The sequence below is a fragment of the Panthera pardus genome, unplaced genomic scaffold (assembly GCF_024362965.1).
Source record: "Panthera pardus isolate Hobbes unplaced genomic scaffold, ASM2436296v1 HiC_scaffold_6, whole genome shotgun sequence".
NCBI lineage: Eukaryota > Metazoa > Chordata > Mammalia > Carnivora > Felidae > Panthera > Panthera pardus.
Genome location: NW_026526991.1, coordinates 111,242,917 through 111,257,296, shown reverse-complemented (window position 1 = coordinate 111,257,296; position 14,380 = coordinate 111,242,917). Strand labels below are relative to the sequence as shown.

The 14,380-nt window shown below is 40.0% G+C and overlaps 1 protein-coding gene and 1 long non-coding RNA gene across 5 annotated transcripts in view; both read right to left on the bottom strand.

The window, feature by feature from the left end:
- NRP1 (neuropilin 1) overlaps positions 1 to 14,380 on the bottom strand; it is a 138,431-nt gene that overhangs the window by 26,426 nt on the left and 97,625 nt on the right. For all 4 annotated transcript variants that reach the window (XM_019465170.2, XM_019465173.2, XM_019465174.2 and 1 more), the window contains exons 8-9: positions 11,784 to 11,928; positions 4,407 to 4,738 (exon numbers count right to left, since the gene is read on the bottom strand). In XM_019465170.2, coding sequence (XP_019320715.1) covers positions 4,407 to 4,738; positions 11,784 to 11,928 — 477 coding nt within the window. The remainder of the gene's footprint in view (positions 1 to 4,406; positions 4,739 to 11,783; positions 11,929 to 14,380) is intronic.
- On the bottom strand, positions 9,948 to 11,777 carry LOC109276305 (uncharacterized). The gene is made up of 2 exons (XR_002084581.2): positions 11,400 to 11,777; positions 9,948 to 10,594 (listed from the first exon to the last, which is right to left on the bottom strand). It is a non-coding gene; the product is annotated as an uncharacterized LOC109276305 (long non-coding RNA).

The window sequence follows — 14,380 nt, the reverse complement described above, 5'->3', positions numbered from 1 at the left end:
AGAAGGGGGGGGGGGACAACTAAACCTTCTCTAAGAAGTGACAAATGTCATTTCTCAGAAACTTTGAAGTACACACTGAGGCTATACCAGAAGCTGAGGATTTAATGAGACACGTTTTCAATGCTATGCTGATGTGCCTTCAAGAAGTGACACTTCTACCACCTCCTTGAGGTGGAGGAAGAGAAGTCAGGAAGAGAAGCTGCCATTTTTCAGAGCTATGTTAGACACCACATTTTCAGTGACGACTCCTGTTACATTCTCTTAAAGAAGTGGGTCTTAGTTTGCTAAAACCTGTAGAAGAGGGAGTGATTAAATTCCTGAAGAAGGAGATATTAAATTTAATGTAGTACAAGTGCTATTTAGTTAGGAACTGGGGTTATTCCAACTCATTGAAATTGCTATTTACTTAAGCAGAACCACCAGTTGGAGGCATTTGTAGATAAAAGAGCCTCTCAGGAAAGTAACAAGGGCCCTGGCTATCAAGTGAGGCTCTGATGCCTGGCTGAACTGCAGTGTGAATGGGCTCCTTTTTTTGAAATACATTCCTGACTTGAAGTCACTGTGACATTCTTCAGGGGCCAGGCCACCCATTGCCCGTGCTGCTACTTGATTATTTTATTTCCTTTTTTACATTGACAGGAAGGTCAAAATCCTTGAGTGGAATCATAAGAAAATGGAACAATATTTTTTTCAAGAAATAGATAAGCCTTCTTCTATCCTCTTCTCCCAACATTATTCTTTAATCCTACCCCTAAAGGGAGGTGGGGAAGGAGATTAGGAAAATCAAGTTGCCTTATCATTGCGAGTGTCTTGTTATACATGAAACATCGCATCATGTTTCCTGGTGCAAGGCGTTGTTCTAAGTGCTTAAAGTATATTAATTCATTTAATCCTCAAAACAACTCCTTGAGGTACATTCTATCATTATCCTCAGTTGACAGGTGAGGCACAGAGACATCAAGTAATTTGCCCAAGACCATACGTACAGTAAGTGTCAGAGCCAGGATTCAAACCTAGGCAGTCTTAATTGGGGCCCTTCACCACACTGCTATGATGCCTCTGCCCTTAGAAATAATCATGTCTAATCTCATTACATTCAGGCAACTAAGGTCTATAACCAAGGCCACATACTTAGTTTCCTTAATTTTTCTTTAAATGTATTGCAGTTTGGTTACTGACTGGTAGATTAGATTGAGTGGATGGCCAGCCACCAGGCCATGTCAGTCAGGAGCAGGGACCATACCCGATTCCCGGATCAAGATGTCATAAGCCAGCAAAAGATGTGATCATTCAGTGGTAGAAATATCAGGGCTAAAAGGGACACACATGTAAGTGAAAACAGACAGATTGGGTTGACTGTGATCTGGCCAGAGGTTCTCTGAGTTCCAGAAATAAATTAATTGGTCCTATCCAATCCAGAAAAGTCTCCAGAAATCTAAAGGACATGGTTAACACAGACTCACTTCTTCCCCTAAAGCTGCCTTCTCTATTTTGAAGAGTAAAATCATTATTGGGGTTCTGCACTCTTGATGGAACACAGTTGCTTCCAGTAATTGGGAATCTGACATATATTATTGTTAGGCCCAATTAAGTGTCGTCAGTGAGATATAATTATAATGAAAACAACATTACTATGCATGCCTGTTCTATGTTAATATAGCTCCAACAATCACAGGAGAAAAGCACTTATAGCTATAGACTCCCAGCTCTTCTTCTAATTTTAACTTGAGTAAAGAATTAGGACAATGTAGAAAATTATAAAAGCTGTCCGTGATGAGCTGGAAAGAATATTAGCAGCGAGGATCTATATGGAAATGAGCTAACACTGCTAACATAAGATTGTTTATGAAATATCTTTGTGTCCTGTTACTCACCGTGGTTTAGAAGAAGAGGGATTTGAGCATTTAGATCTCCTCTCTGCTTAATTCAAAGACTCTGATATACCTTGTCCATCATGTACTACTTGAGGGTAGGAAGTGAGGAGCAGGATATAGGGGATTTTATAGCCATCAAGTACTGTTTTATTCATAAAACCCAGTACTCATTCTACTATTACACAAAAGATACTTGGCATCCTAAGCAGGTGACCTTCATTTGTAAGTTTAAATAGAGTATGTTTTAAGTATCATTATACAATTTAGTAATATGCACTGCACCTAAACTGAAGGCTTTACCCATGTCCTTTTGCATCTTAAAGATTTTATTTAAGGAGAAGGACATGTCAGGAATGACAGATTAGGCTCTATGTAAATAATTTAGAGGCTTTTGTGGTTTTAAATATCATAGGGGGATGATAATGACGGATAAGATCATATTTGAGGAGAAAAATCTCACATACTCATGAGTGGAGTTTTTTGTTAAGATCGAAACCTGTGTGCTGGCTCCTGGTGGAATTCTATGCGCAATGTACTACAGTAGAGTGATAGCTCTAGACTTAATTGCAGACTCGATGAGGCACCTTATCCAAAGCATATGGTAATTTGTTTTCTTTCTCTCCTAGAACCCTCATGTTGAAGGTGTCACAACACCTGCTGTTGTCACAACAGCACCAGGATGCTGCTGATGTGTGGCATATTCACACTTTGTGACAAAGTCAGAAGGCTCACAGCTCCTCTGAAAAGATGGGCTCTTAAGGGGAACTCCGGTTTCTGGTGTTTATTTTACTTTTTCTTTTATCAAAACAAGATGGGCAGGCATAAAGGGGGTGGGGAATGAAATGAACACAAGGAGGAAAGTAGCTGTAATGTAGATTTAAAAAAAAAACACACTGGAAATGGTTTAGAAACCACAAGTTAAGTAGGGGCGAGATTGGAGAGAGATTCTTACATTTCTGACAGCATCATCACTGTCAGTGGCCTGCCACACTGGTGCTGACCACGGCCTTGGTGGATAGGTAGCCAGTGGGGACAGGTGGTCTCTGCAGAGTCCAGCTTCTGGACAGAGGGGGATCTGGCTGTGCCATTGGGCTTTTGTTTCCTGCCTGCAAAGCCCTTGGCCTGAGTCACTATATTCAAGGCACATCACCACAGTCGTTTAGAGTAGGAGCAAGGATAACGTTCCCTCCAATGGGCTAAAATCTTTTCACAAAAGGAGTAGGTCCTGAGCAAAGCGGAGATGCAAAAGCTGGGATGGAAAGCCAGTTGTGTTGGGTGTGAGAAGTGCCATCAGCTGAATACTTCCCTCAGTGCACACAGAACTGATGGTCTATGGGTTGTTACTTATTCACACTCAAACCAGCCATCATCAGGCCTAGCTGGTGTTGTGTGCTCAGAAAATGCAAATCAGTGCTCACTTCGGCAGCACATATACTAAAAAAAAGAAAATGCAAATTAGTTTGACCACCAGCCTGAGTAAAACATAATCCCTAAAGAATCTGTTTGGTTAAAAAAAAAAAACGATACCACGTGTTGTGATGAATGTTGGAATATCTCCCTTATCATTGGATCAAGAGCCAAGTGTATTTTAAAAGGTTCCAAGGCATAAAAAAACATACTCCAGCATTATTCACAAAAGCCAAAAGGCAGAAACAATGAAAGTGGCAATAGGTGGATGAATGGATACGCAAAATGTGGTATGTGCATACAGTAGAGTATCATTCAGCTTTAAAAAGAAATGGAATCCTGTTGCTCCAACTTGAGGACACTGTGCTAAGTAAAGTAAGCCAGTCACAAAGGAACAAATATTGTATAATTCCACTTATGGGAGGCTCCTGAAGAAGTCAAATTCACAGAGACAGAAAGTGGAATGGTGGTCGCCAGGAGCTGGGGCATCAGGAAATGGGAGTCATTGCGGGGTGGGTACAGATTCTCAGTTTTGCAAGATGAGGAAGTTCTGGAGATCGGTTGCACAACAGTAGGAATGTACCTAACACCACTGAACTTTACATCTGAAAAGGTTAAGATGGTAAATTTTAGGTTATGTGTATGTCACCACAATTAAAATGTAAACAAACAAACAAACAAACAAACAGCAACAAAAACCCCCCAAAAACCACTTAAATGAGGGATGGGTGAGAGAAGGGAAAAGGGATGGGGGTGGGGCAGTGGCTAACAGATTAAAATTTGTTGAGAGATTCTGAGTTTCTTCTGGGCTGCCCTGTCAGTCCCCAGGCTCCCAGGCTCTGGGCCGCCCTGTCTCCTGAGTGTCGAGCTTTCCCCTGTTCCCTAAGGAAGGAGAGGCGGCCAGCAATGTAATTCTTTTCTGCGTTGATCTCAGATACCACTTTTAGCATCTCATTCCTGTCTTCCCTAGAATGGGGGTCTTACGGACACCATCCACACTTCCACTGATGTCATGGCTTAAAAGAAATACAAAGTCGTACTTCCTCAGGAAAATGCTGGAGGTCCTGGATTTAAGTCAATGACATGACTTCCTCCCCAGCAGCTGCTCCCATCCCTGGATCTCACCTTAGCCTTGCGCTTGCTGTCATCCATGATCATTTTCCAGTCTGAGCCATTGTTGCTGTACCCGATCTTGAATTTCCTCATGAACACCTTGTTTTCCCTGTGCTTCCCCCCCTGAATGATGATGCCCCTCACAATCTTCTCTTCCCCCAGGTCCACTTGGAGCCACTCGTTTATGTATGGGTGAGGAGCAGGTGGCAGTGCCCAGCCGGAGCGACTGGTTACCAGGCGAATATTTTCAGGCATCCAGTTTCTGTCCCCTTGGTTTGATGCTGTTATCTGGGAGTCAGAGATCAGTCCAGACACCATACCCAACATGCCAGAGCAAGGATAATCTAGAAGGTGGAAATAGATGATGTAAAATGATTTTCTATAACTCTCCATGCTTAGAAAGAGAATACCACAGACTGAATAGGAACATTGTACCCATTCATATACATTTTTAAGTCTCTGGATCATTTGACATTAAACCAAAGCTCTCCCTCCCTCAAACCTTTCTCCTAGACTTATAGCACTCCCTCCCACACTCACATTCCAAGAAGGAAACTCTTCCGTGAAGATATACATTTCCCCATTTTTGAGTTCTTCCAAGCTTAATGTCAAAGTACTGATGTTCCAGTCCCTTTGGTATCTAGAACTTAGCCCTAGATCCAGTACAGGCCCTGCCCAACAGAGGTTCAGTTTATGATAGGCTGGAGGTAGGAAATCAGTAATTCCAACAGCCGGAGGCTGTTCTGCCCACCCCTTGTTCTAACTGCTGTAGGAGCTTTCCACACGAAAATCCCATTGTTGTCACAAACGTACCATGTCCAAACCCAAACGGTCCTTTTCCCCTTGATACTGAATCTCTTTATCAAACTCTGTGTTTTAACCAGTGGAACCGCCAACCAGCTAGTTTCTGCCTAGTCATCTAGTCTTTCTCTATTTTATATATTCCATTCCTGTTCTGCTATTAAATCCTGTCATATTTTCATTAAAAAAAAAAAAAAAAGTATGTTGGTTGGTCCTGCCTTGTGGTCCTCATTTCCTTTTGGCATTACTCTGGTCTGCACCCTCCTGGCCAAGGTGCTAACTGGTCTGGTTGGCTTGTCAGACCCCAGTTATGAATCTATACCATCCATAACTGCCAATTCACTTTCCATAAAAAATTTTTTTTTGCAATGTCATTCTTAAGCTCAAAAATCTTCCATTGCTAAGTAAAATAAGCCAGACACAAAAGGACAAATATTGTATGATTCCATTGATGTGGGGTATGGAGAGGATTCAAATACACAAAGAGAGGAAGTAGAATGGTGGCCACAGGAACTGGTGGGAGGCAGGAATGGGGAGGTGGTATTTAATGGGTACAGAGTTTCAGTTTGTGATCGTGAAAAGCTATGAAGATGGAGTGTGGTGATGGCTGCACAATAATGTGATTGTACTTCACACAACTTAATTGTACACTTAAAATGGCCAAAATTATAAATTTTATGTGATGTGTATTCACCACAATAATAAAAGAAAGAGAGCTTTAAAAAATTTCCATGTCCCCCCATTATTTATAGGACTATATAAAAAGTCTATCCAGCCTTTGAAATCTTCATTTTGGTTTCATTCTGTTTATCTAATTTTGTTTCCTCTTACTGACAGCATATTTCAGTGAATCCATCTTTTTGTATACCCTAGATACAATCCTCATCATTATCTTTGCTCAAAATGTTCCTGCTGCCCCTTATCCTCCTGTTGACAGAGGTAAGTTCTGCTGAAATTTTAAAACCCATCTTAAACACTTCATGAAAACGTCTGAAACTATTCTAGCCTTTATTCCAAAGTCTCCCTTGTCAGAAATATGATTGCATGTGCAGGAAGTAGCACACAGTTTAGCATTAAATTGTTCTCTCCATGCTTTAAGATTGGTTATCTTGCATCCACAGCTAAATTATAAATTTCTCAAAAGCAACAAACAGCATCAGGGGCACCTGGGTGGCTCAGTCAGTTAAGCATTCAACTTCGGCTCAGGTCATGATCTCAGAGTTCGTGGGTTCGAGCCCTGCGTCAGGCCCTGTGCTGACAGCTCAGAGCCTGGAAGGAGCCTGCTTTAGATTCTGTGTCTCCCTCTCTCTCTGACCCTCCCCTGTTCACTCTCTGTCTCAAAAATAAATAAACATTTAAAAAAAAAGCAACAAACAGCATCAGATCTTTTTACATCTTCTGCAGCAGTCCAAGTAGCTTCTGAGCATAAGGAGAGTATCAATCATTGATTAATTGATTGGCCACTTAATAACAAATCATTCATTTATTCTCCTTTCAAAACTGTATGCTCAGTCAAAGACATGCATAAGAATGATAACCTATTTTTCTTTGAAACAACTCAGTTCTGCATAATATAACTAAAATTTAGCTTAAAAAATATAGCCATCCTAAATGAGAGGCATGCATTTAATGAGATTAAACTGTGTCCATGTTATCAGCTGGTCCTTAAGAGTTAATTGCTCAGATACTTTCCACTGAGTTGTACATGTCAGGTCATGCCATTTCTTTATCCAAGCATTCAGTCCCGGCTCGGAATTATGCATGTCCTGTCTGCCATACTGCAGCCTTGAAAGCCTCTCCTCATTTTACCCCATTTGTGACAGGCATAAATAATGGAATAAAAAACTTCCTTATGGGGGTGGGATGGAGGGAGGCTTTCTTTCATTCTGTTCCCTCCACTAGGAAGTCCCCATTATCTTGCCCTTCCCACTACCTAAACCACTACAAATCTTGAGCCATTTTTGAATGCTACAATTTTCCCAATATTTCCCACTAGGCATGGTTTTCTTTCTATGAGAATCTTCTTTAGCACTTTTGTGCATTTCTCTATATTGATGACCCTATGCAGCTCCTTGGATCGCTGCTACTGGCCTCACCAGATTTTGTCTTTGAGGACATGAGCCAAGTCATATTTAAATTTTTTCTAGGACTCCTTGAGCCCTGCTTTCTATGGTATTTACTTAACAAATATTTGATAAGTGAATCAACTTATTAACACAATAAAGGCAACTGCCATTTTTCTCAAGCACCCTTTCCTGTAATTCAGTCACAGTAGCTGCTCTTGGCTGGGACCTGGATACAATAAATTCAATGAGGATTAAAAAAAAAATTATACAAAGTCTATGAAATTGTAGTGCTAAAAATAGAAGTCACATTTTTGGTCACTGTGGTCACACCTGTCTGATTCAAAATCAGCTTTTATAAAGAAAATGTTTAGCTAGTAATAAGTACCAGATGTTACCATCTGGACAAAAACACAATTAACTTGAATATTGTAAGGAGAGCACAACCCTTACCAGATTAACGTCCTTTCTCTAATGCAGACTTGGCTAAGGCAGAGTTTACATATCAACAAACCTAGTGATGCCCAGCCCCCATTCTGCTAACATATCCACACTACAGTTAGACCCTTGTTCCTTCTATAAGTCTGCCTCATCCAAAAAAGAACAGTGAAGAGGCACATTGATTTGCCTTTAACTAAAAATTAGCACTTTTAACAATGTTAAATAACAATTATTAATTCAACAATTTAATAACTCACTTTTAGCAATGATTAGGAGAAAAGTTACACTAACATTTCAAGGTTTGAATAAGATGCTAGGATCTAGTTCTATTCTTCCATAGCAGGCTTGCTCAGATGTGCTTTAGCCTGGCTGCATGTCAAATCCTTTGGAAATAGTGTTGCCAAATTTAGCAAACAATCAAAGAAAAACAACAAAACAGGAAACAGGATGCCAGACTAAATTAGAATTTAAAATAATGAATAATTTTTTGGTATAAGTATGTCCCAAATATTGCATGGGACATACTTATACTAAAAAATTCTTTGTCATTTATTGGCATCAAATTTAACTGGACATTCTGTATTTTACCTGGCAACCCTGTTTGAAAACTTAAAAAGCAATATTAGATGGAAGGGAGAGATGAGTTCTGTGGTGGGGAATTAAGGTGATTCTTTTCATTGATATATTATGGTAAAATTATACAGTTTTAATAGGAAAACTGAGATATACTGGTAAATCAAATACTCTGTTTTAGAGAATGAGAGGGTTCATTCATGATAACTGCATTTGATGGGTGAAACTGAGTGAGCATAATTTAATCTTCCCATGATGACTCAGGATATTGTGGCACCTGAGATCATCCCTCCAAACTTTGATTAACATAGGAACACACTGATGTGAGCAGAAATACCAGTTAAGACACTTCTGGTTAACAAACACAAGTTAAACGAGTTTGTGGTATGTTCTCATACATCAAGCAGTAATCCTCCAAGACTATCTTCCCCACATATCCATATTTGCCAAAATGATGAAGCCTGCTTTGTCAAAATAATGAAAATGCTCCTTTGGCAATCACCTTTAAAACAGAATGGTTTTTGCTCCAATCTTGTTTTCTTTATATCTCTACATGGTGACCACACTGTATACTCTGGCTTCTCTAGGATTATTGTATTTCTAAAAAATAATTTCTGAATACAAAAATTAGGTTAAAACTTAAGGGCTCTGGAGACTTTGGAAGTCGAGTGATGTATTCACAGGATAACTTAATTCAATAGTTTTTGTTTGTTTTAATCCAGTTTGAGTTAGGAATTGCCAACTGAAGAGGAGAGGGTGGTATTTTGAAATTCAGTCATTTGTGGATAGAACTGCAATTCATTCATCCATTCATTCATTCAAAAATAAATGTATTGAGCACTTGTTCCAGGCATACAGGATACAATAGAAAGTAAGGCAAACATGGCCCCTGCTTTCACGGATCTTACAGTCCAGCAGGGACACTGCAGCCTTGTTCTCTTGCATCAGTCTCTATTCTGAGGGGACTAGGGCCTCTGAAAGCTGAAAACTATCTGCTTCTGGTCATCAAGAAGAAAACTCTGCTTGCTGGGACTTGTCCTAGGTTCAGTTCATGCAGTACCATTCACTGTGTAATTTACTGGGTACCATTTAGTTAACACTGACTCTAGGCCAAGTGTATTATAAATACTTTCAATTTAATCTTCATTTCAGCTGAATTAAGGTTAATCTTACTGACCAGGAAATGGAGTTCAGAGGGACAAAATGTCTTGCCCATGGTCTCACATTCACCAAGTGGACAGTCGAGAGTGAGGCCTGGATAGATGTCTGCACACTTTCTGTCCACGTGACCGTCCTTATAACATGCTGCCTTCCCAAAAATCTGCCTTGGTCAGTTATTTGGAGATTGTAGCTACCTTACTAGAGAGAAGTATATAAAATATATCAGGGGTCATGATAAAAATACTAGCACTATGAACTTAAAAGCAGTATCTTTTTTGGGAAAAAATAGCTCCTTAAAATAATAGTAAAATAAAATATATGTGAAAATAGTGTATGCTATTTTAGACATCTATGTTTAAATAAATAAACTAGACATTTAATTAGTCCTTTAACATTGAGTCATGTAACATTTTTGGTTTTCAAATCCAATAAAGTATTTGCCTTCTTCACCTGTGAAGACTCACACACCTAGAATGAACTCTCAGGGAAATCCTTGTGAAAATGGAAAGAGAGGTTCAAATTTAAGTGTGTTTTATTGAACTAAAAGGAGAATTTCAGAAATCAGAGTTTAGACTAATACGTTTGGAGTCTTTACAAAGTTACTTCTTCTTCGTCTTCTTTTTTTTTTTCTTTTTCTTTTTTTTTTTTTTTTTTTTTGGTGCAATGACATTAAATTAGAAATGAGCCAGAAATTATTTCCACCCTGACCTCAAATGGCCTTGTTTCTACAAATTTATGAGCAACTTCTGAAATTTGTAATTCTCTGAAAATGACCTAGAACTTTTCTCATGTAACTGCTGATCAAAAAAAAGCCAAGGTTATATCTAACTTTTCAACATCCCTTCTTCCTCCAAACCTCTCTCCACCCAATTCCTGCCTCCAAGGCCTTGAACTTTCTTAGTCTTAGGTCCTGAAACAATAAACAAACCTGTCTCTGGTATGGAAATAAATATGATTTTGGTAAAATCAGGTGTCAGTTATTACTTGCCAAAATGGACTCTCCTATAAACAAGGATAGTTTTTTTCTCCTTAGTTTTTTCTTGTGGTGCTCTTGTCCAAATGGCTTGTAATTTCATTGAAAATTGCCCAGGTGGTGGGGCTTTTGTTTTTGTTTTTGTTTTTTTTTAAATTCAGTAGTTTCCTTGTCTCGATATAATTATCCTACAAAGGATAAAAATAAAAACAATAGTACTAGCATTCATGGAAGAAGAGATGAACTGTCCTAACTATGTACACTAACATAATATTAAAAGACAGTTCAGAGACTTTTAAAAGTGGTTCACTTTTAATTACTTTTTGGTGAATCAGTTACTGATTCCATTTAACTTTTAAACTTACACTGAAGGTTACATTGTACTGCTTTGTGTGTGTGTGTGTGTGTGTGTGTGTGTGTGAAACCTTTGCAATGTATTTACTTAAATGGAGAGGAATTGTGGCCTGACTAGTATTTACTTCAGAATACAGAATGGTGGCACAGAAAGATCAGTGAATCGCCAGAGAAATGCAGTGAGAGTGACAGTAACGACAGTTCTTTTACTTCCAGCTCTGACCCGAGCTGGCCCACTTTTTTAGCCATTTCGTGCCTCCAGAGTACACCTTCATCTCTCAAATGGGTATAATCCCTCTACTTACATCAATTTAACAGAGATTTTTTAAGTCCTGTGAATGTCAGAAGAAACAAACAAAAAGAGAGGAAACATTGACCGATCAATTTCTAATATTAGTGTATGCATTCAATAAAAGAGGGATAGATATTGAGACAAAAAGTTGTCCAGGTAGAGTGAGTGAAGAGAGAAATTCTCATAAGTTAAACTCCTTCTTGACTGTGGCTGACAGAGCCACCCATAGGCATCAAAATGAAAAAGGTGGAGAGCATGCCATGCAATAATTTTTCACTGCAAATCGACTAAGCACCTGTCAGTGTGCCCTGCACCCAGGAAACAGGGATGAAAAGCACAGTGCTCACCATCATGGAGCTTGGAGTCAAGTGGAAAGGTGTTGCTTAGCACCAGGCTGTGCTGAGCACTTTATATCCACGAGCTACTCCATTATCACAACAATCCTGCATGGTGCATGATGACTGTTTTCTAGTTGAGATCACTAAGGCTTTGAAAGACAATAAATTCCCTCACAAAATAAGCTAGTGAGGAGTATCAACAGCATTTGAACGCAGATGTCTAAACTCAAAGCATATGCCCTTAACTACCAACTGAAAATGACCAGATTTATATAAAGAAAACGACCAGCTTTATATAAAATTATAAAATTCCCATTCATAAAATTATAAAAACTCCCTATACTGCAAAGCTTACATAAATCAAAACTGGGCCATCTTCAAGCTGGAGCTCACCTGTTATCTTGCAGCCATAGACTTCAAACCTCATAGATATGCCAGTTTCCCAAGTCACCGGTTTGATTCGGACAAATCGAGTTATTAGTGGTTTAGGGAAAACTCCAAACACAACATCTGTGGGGTTGGTGTTTCCCTGAAAGATCTATATAGAAAAAGAAAGGGTCCTTTAATGACAGACTCTTCAGATTTAAGACAAATACAAAAATATGTTTCCACAAATGCCTATAAAAATTATTTATAATTTCAGCATTGCCCATCAAAGGTTGAGGTGGCATTAGTAATTTGTCATGTTATTTTTTTCAAATGATGGCAATCAGAAGAAATCACGTGTAATGTAGAATGTTGTTCTAATCATCCATTCAATTTTCTGAGATCCTAGAGACTCCAAAAGCACTATTACAAAGACAACATTTGTTAAAGGCTACCTAAAAAAGGCTATCCAAAAAAGTTGGAAATTATTAACTTTATCATAAGGACCTACATAATACTATAGACGGTGCATGGGAAGTCACTCTATTTTACTTTCCCAGGAACCCCCAGAAGGAGGACTTTTTGAGTTCAGTGTAGGGTCTGGCTTTAAAAAAAAAAAAATTTTTTTAACGTTTATTCACGAGAGACAGCACAAGCGGGGAAGTGGGGAGAGAGAGACACACACAGCATTTGAAGCAGGCTCCAAGTTTTGAGCTGTCCGCACAAAGCCCAACATGGGGCTCAAACCCACGAACTGTGAAATCATGACCTGAGCTGAAGTCAGATGCTTAACCAACTGAGTTACCCAGGTGCCCCCATAGGGTTTGGCTTTTTGAAAATTCTAGGTTATATTCCCAGCTACAGCACTGTGTCAAGTAGCTTCCCCTCTTTTAACTCCATTTCTTGATGGGAAACTTTATCCCTGACACCAACTAAGTAATGATCTTTCATCTTTTTTGGATATTGGTAAAATCATGTTTTAGCGGTCAAAATCAACATTGAGTTATAAATGATATGTAACTGGAAATCAGCTTTTCCAGGGCTCCTGCTTCTAGTTTTAAAAATGAGCCATTTTATTTTAAGAAAGATGAGGCTTGTAACTGCAAATGTAGTAAGTGCCAGTCATGAATGAGTTTCCCACAAGGATGTGTCGGGACTACTCTTCCTGGGCGTGGCTCCACTGCTGTGTTCTTCAGCAGGTTCCATGCTGGAACATCCGGCACTAGACCCACCTCAGGAGGAACTGAAAGCCTCTACTTCCCTGTCTTTCACTTTGGCCCTGAACTGGGGATATTCCGTGTCAAAGTAAATCAGCTAGTGCTCTGCTTCTTACACAGCCACACCATATTCCTATTATGTTGTGTCACTTGAGCATTACTGAGCCCATTGGAGGCCTGGAGATTCCTCCCCACGTTTCCAGGTAAGTTCTCAGAGGAGAACCACAATTTCCCAAGACTTGTTCTTCCCCTGGGAGAAAGGACTTCTAAAGGTCGAGCTGATGTTTTTACTTCATTTAGCTTAAGTGGCCTGTGTGACTGAAGGTGGTCAAATGCTTTACAAAGTTGGCCGTTAGCCTGATCCCTCTCCAGAGATGGTTTAATATCATAATTTATCTCGCCTGTGATGGCCTTTGGATTTCTGTCCTACTTCAGCAAATCTCTCTGGGAAACAATCTGTGTGGGAGCATTTTTGTGTGACAGAGAAGAATGGGCAGCTGCCAGAGGAAGCAGAGTCCCAAGCCATATAACGCTTGAAGGGTCAACAAGTCCACTTCAGGGAGAGCCTGACAGTCAGTTAAGAGCACTGCATGCCCCGGCACAGGCTGGGGGTGAACTCTGGCTCACACTGAGGGGACTTCACATTTGCTGAAAACCATGGAGGTACATACATTCCACTCAACATAAAGAGGGCTGCTGGCCTTGTCATTGGCTAAGAAAGCAGGGAAGGGGGTAGGGGTCAGTGTCTGAGAGGCCGCAAAGTAAAGGGAAAGGAGGGTGGACAACAATAACTGGACGCCAGGTGGACGTCTGGCTTGCATTTAGGTTCAATAAAAGTGCTCAGATGGATGTCGCACCTATATCTTTGCTGAATCCTTCTTTATTCTTTCTGCCTCCCACTCTGGAAGCCCTTCCATGTGCCAGGATGTTCCTGATAGTGGACCTAGAGTGAGCTCTGTGCATTGTCAGACACCCCCTCAGAACCTGGTGTGTGCTCTCGGACAGCCCCTTCTGGGCCATGCCAATGACTGATGGCCAGCGGCTGACGAGGACACCGTGGAGAAGTAGCACTCATGTTTTAAAGAAATGGCCTGAAGGCCTGAGGTCAGTTCTCCTTACTCTTCTTGTTGTGTCCTGGGCATTAATATCTTGTTTGTTTGTTTGTTTGTTTGTTTGAAATTAAAGCATGTCTTCAAAAATATGTCAAGATTAAGTCATGAAACTTAGGGTCAAATTTTACTTGCTAAAGCTTCACAAATGCTGGCTGTGAGGATTTTTCTTCCTCAGATGGAGGACTGGTTCCATGTCCTCCAGGGCTAGTCAGTGGCCTTGAACTTGCTGTCCATAGACCTTCCCTCCCACAGGGCAACTGTCTATATATCTACTTTCATTTTCTCTGCCCTAAAT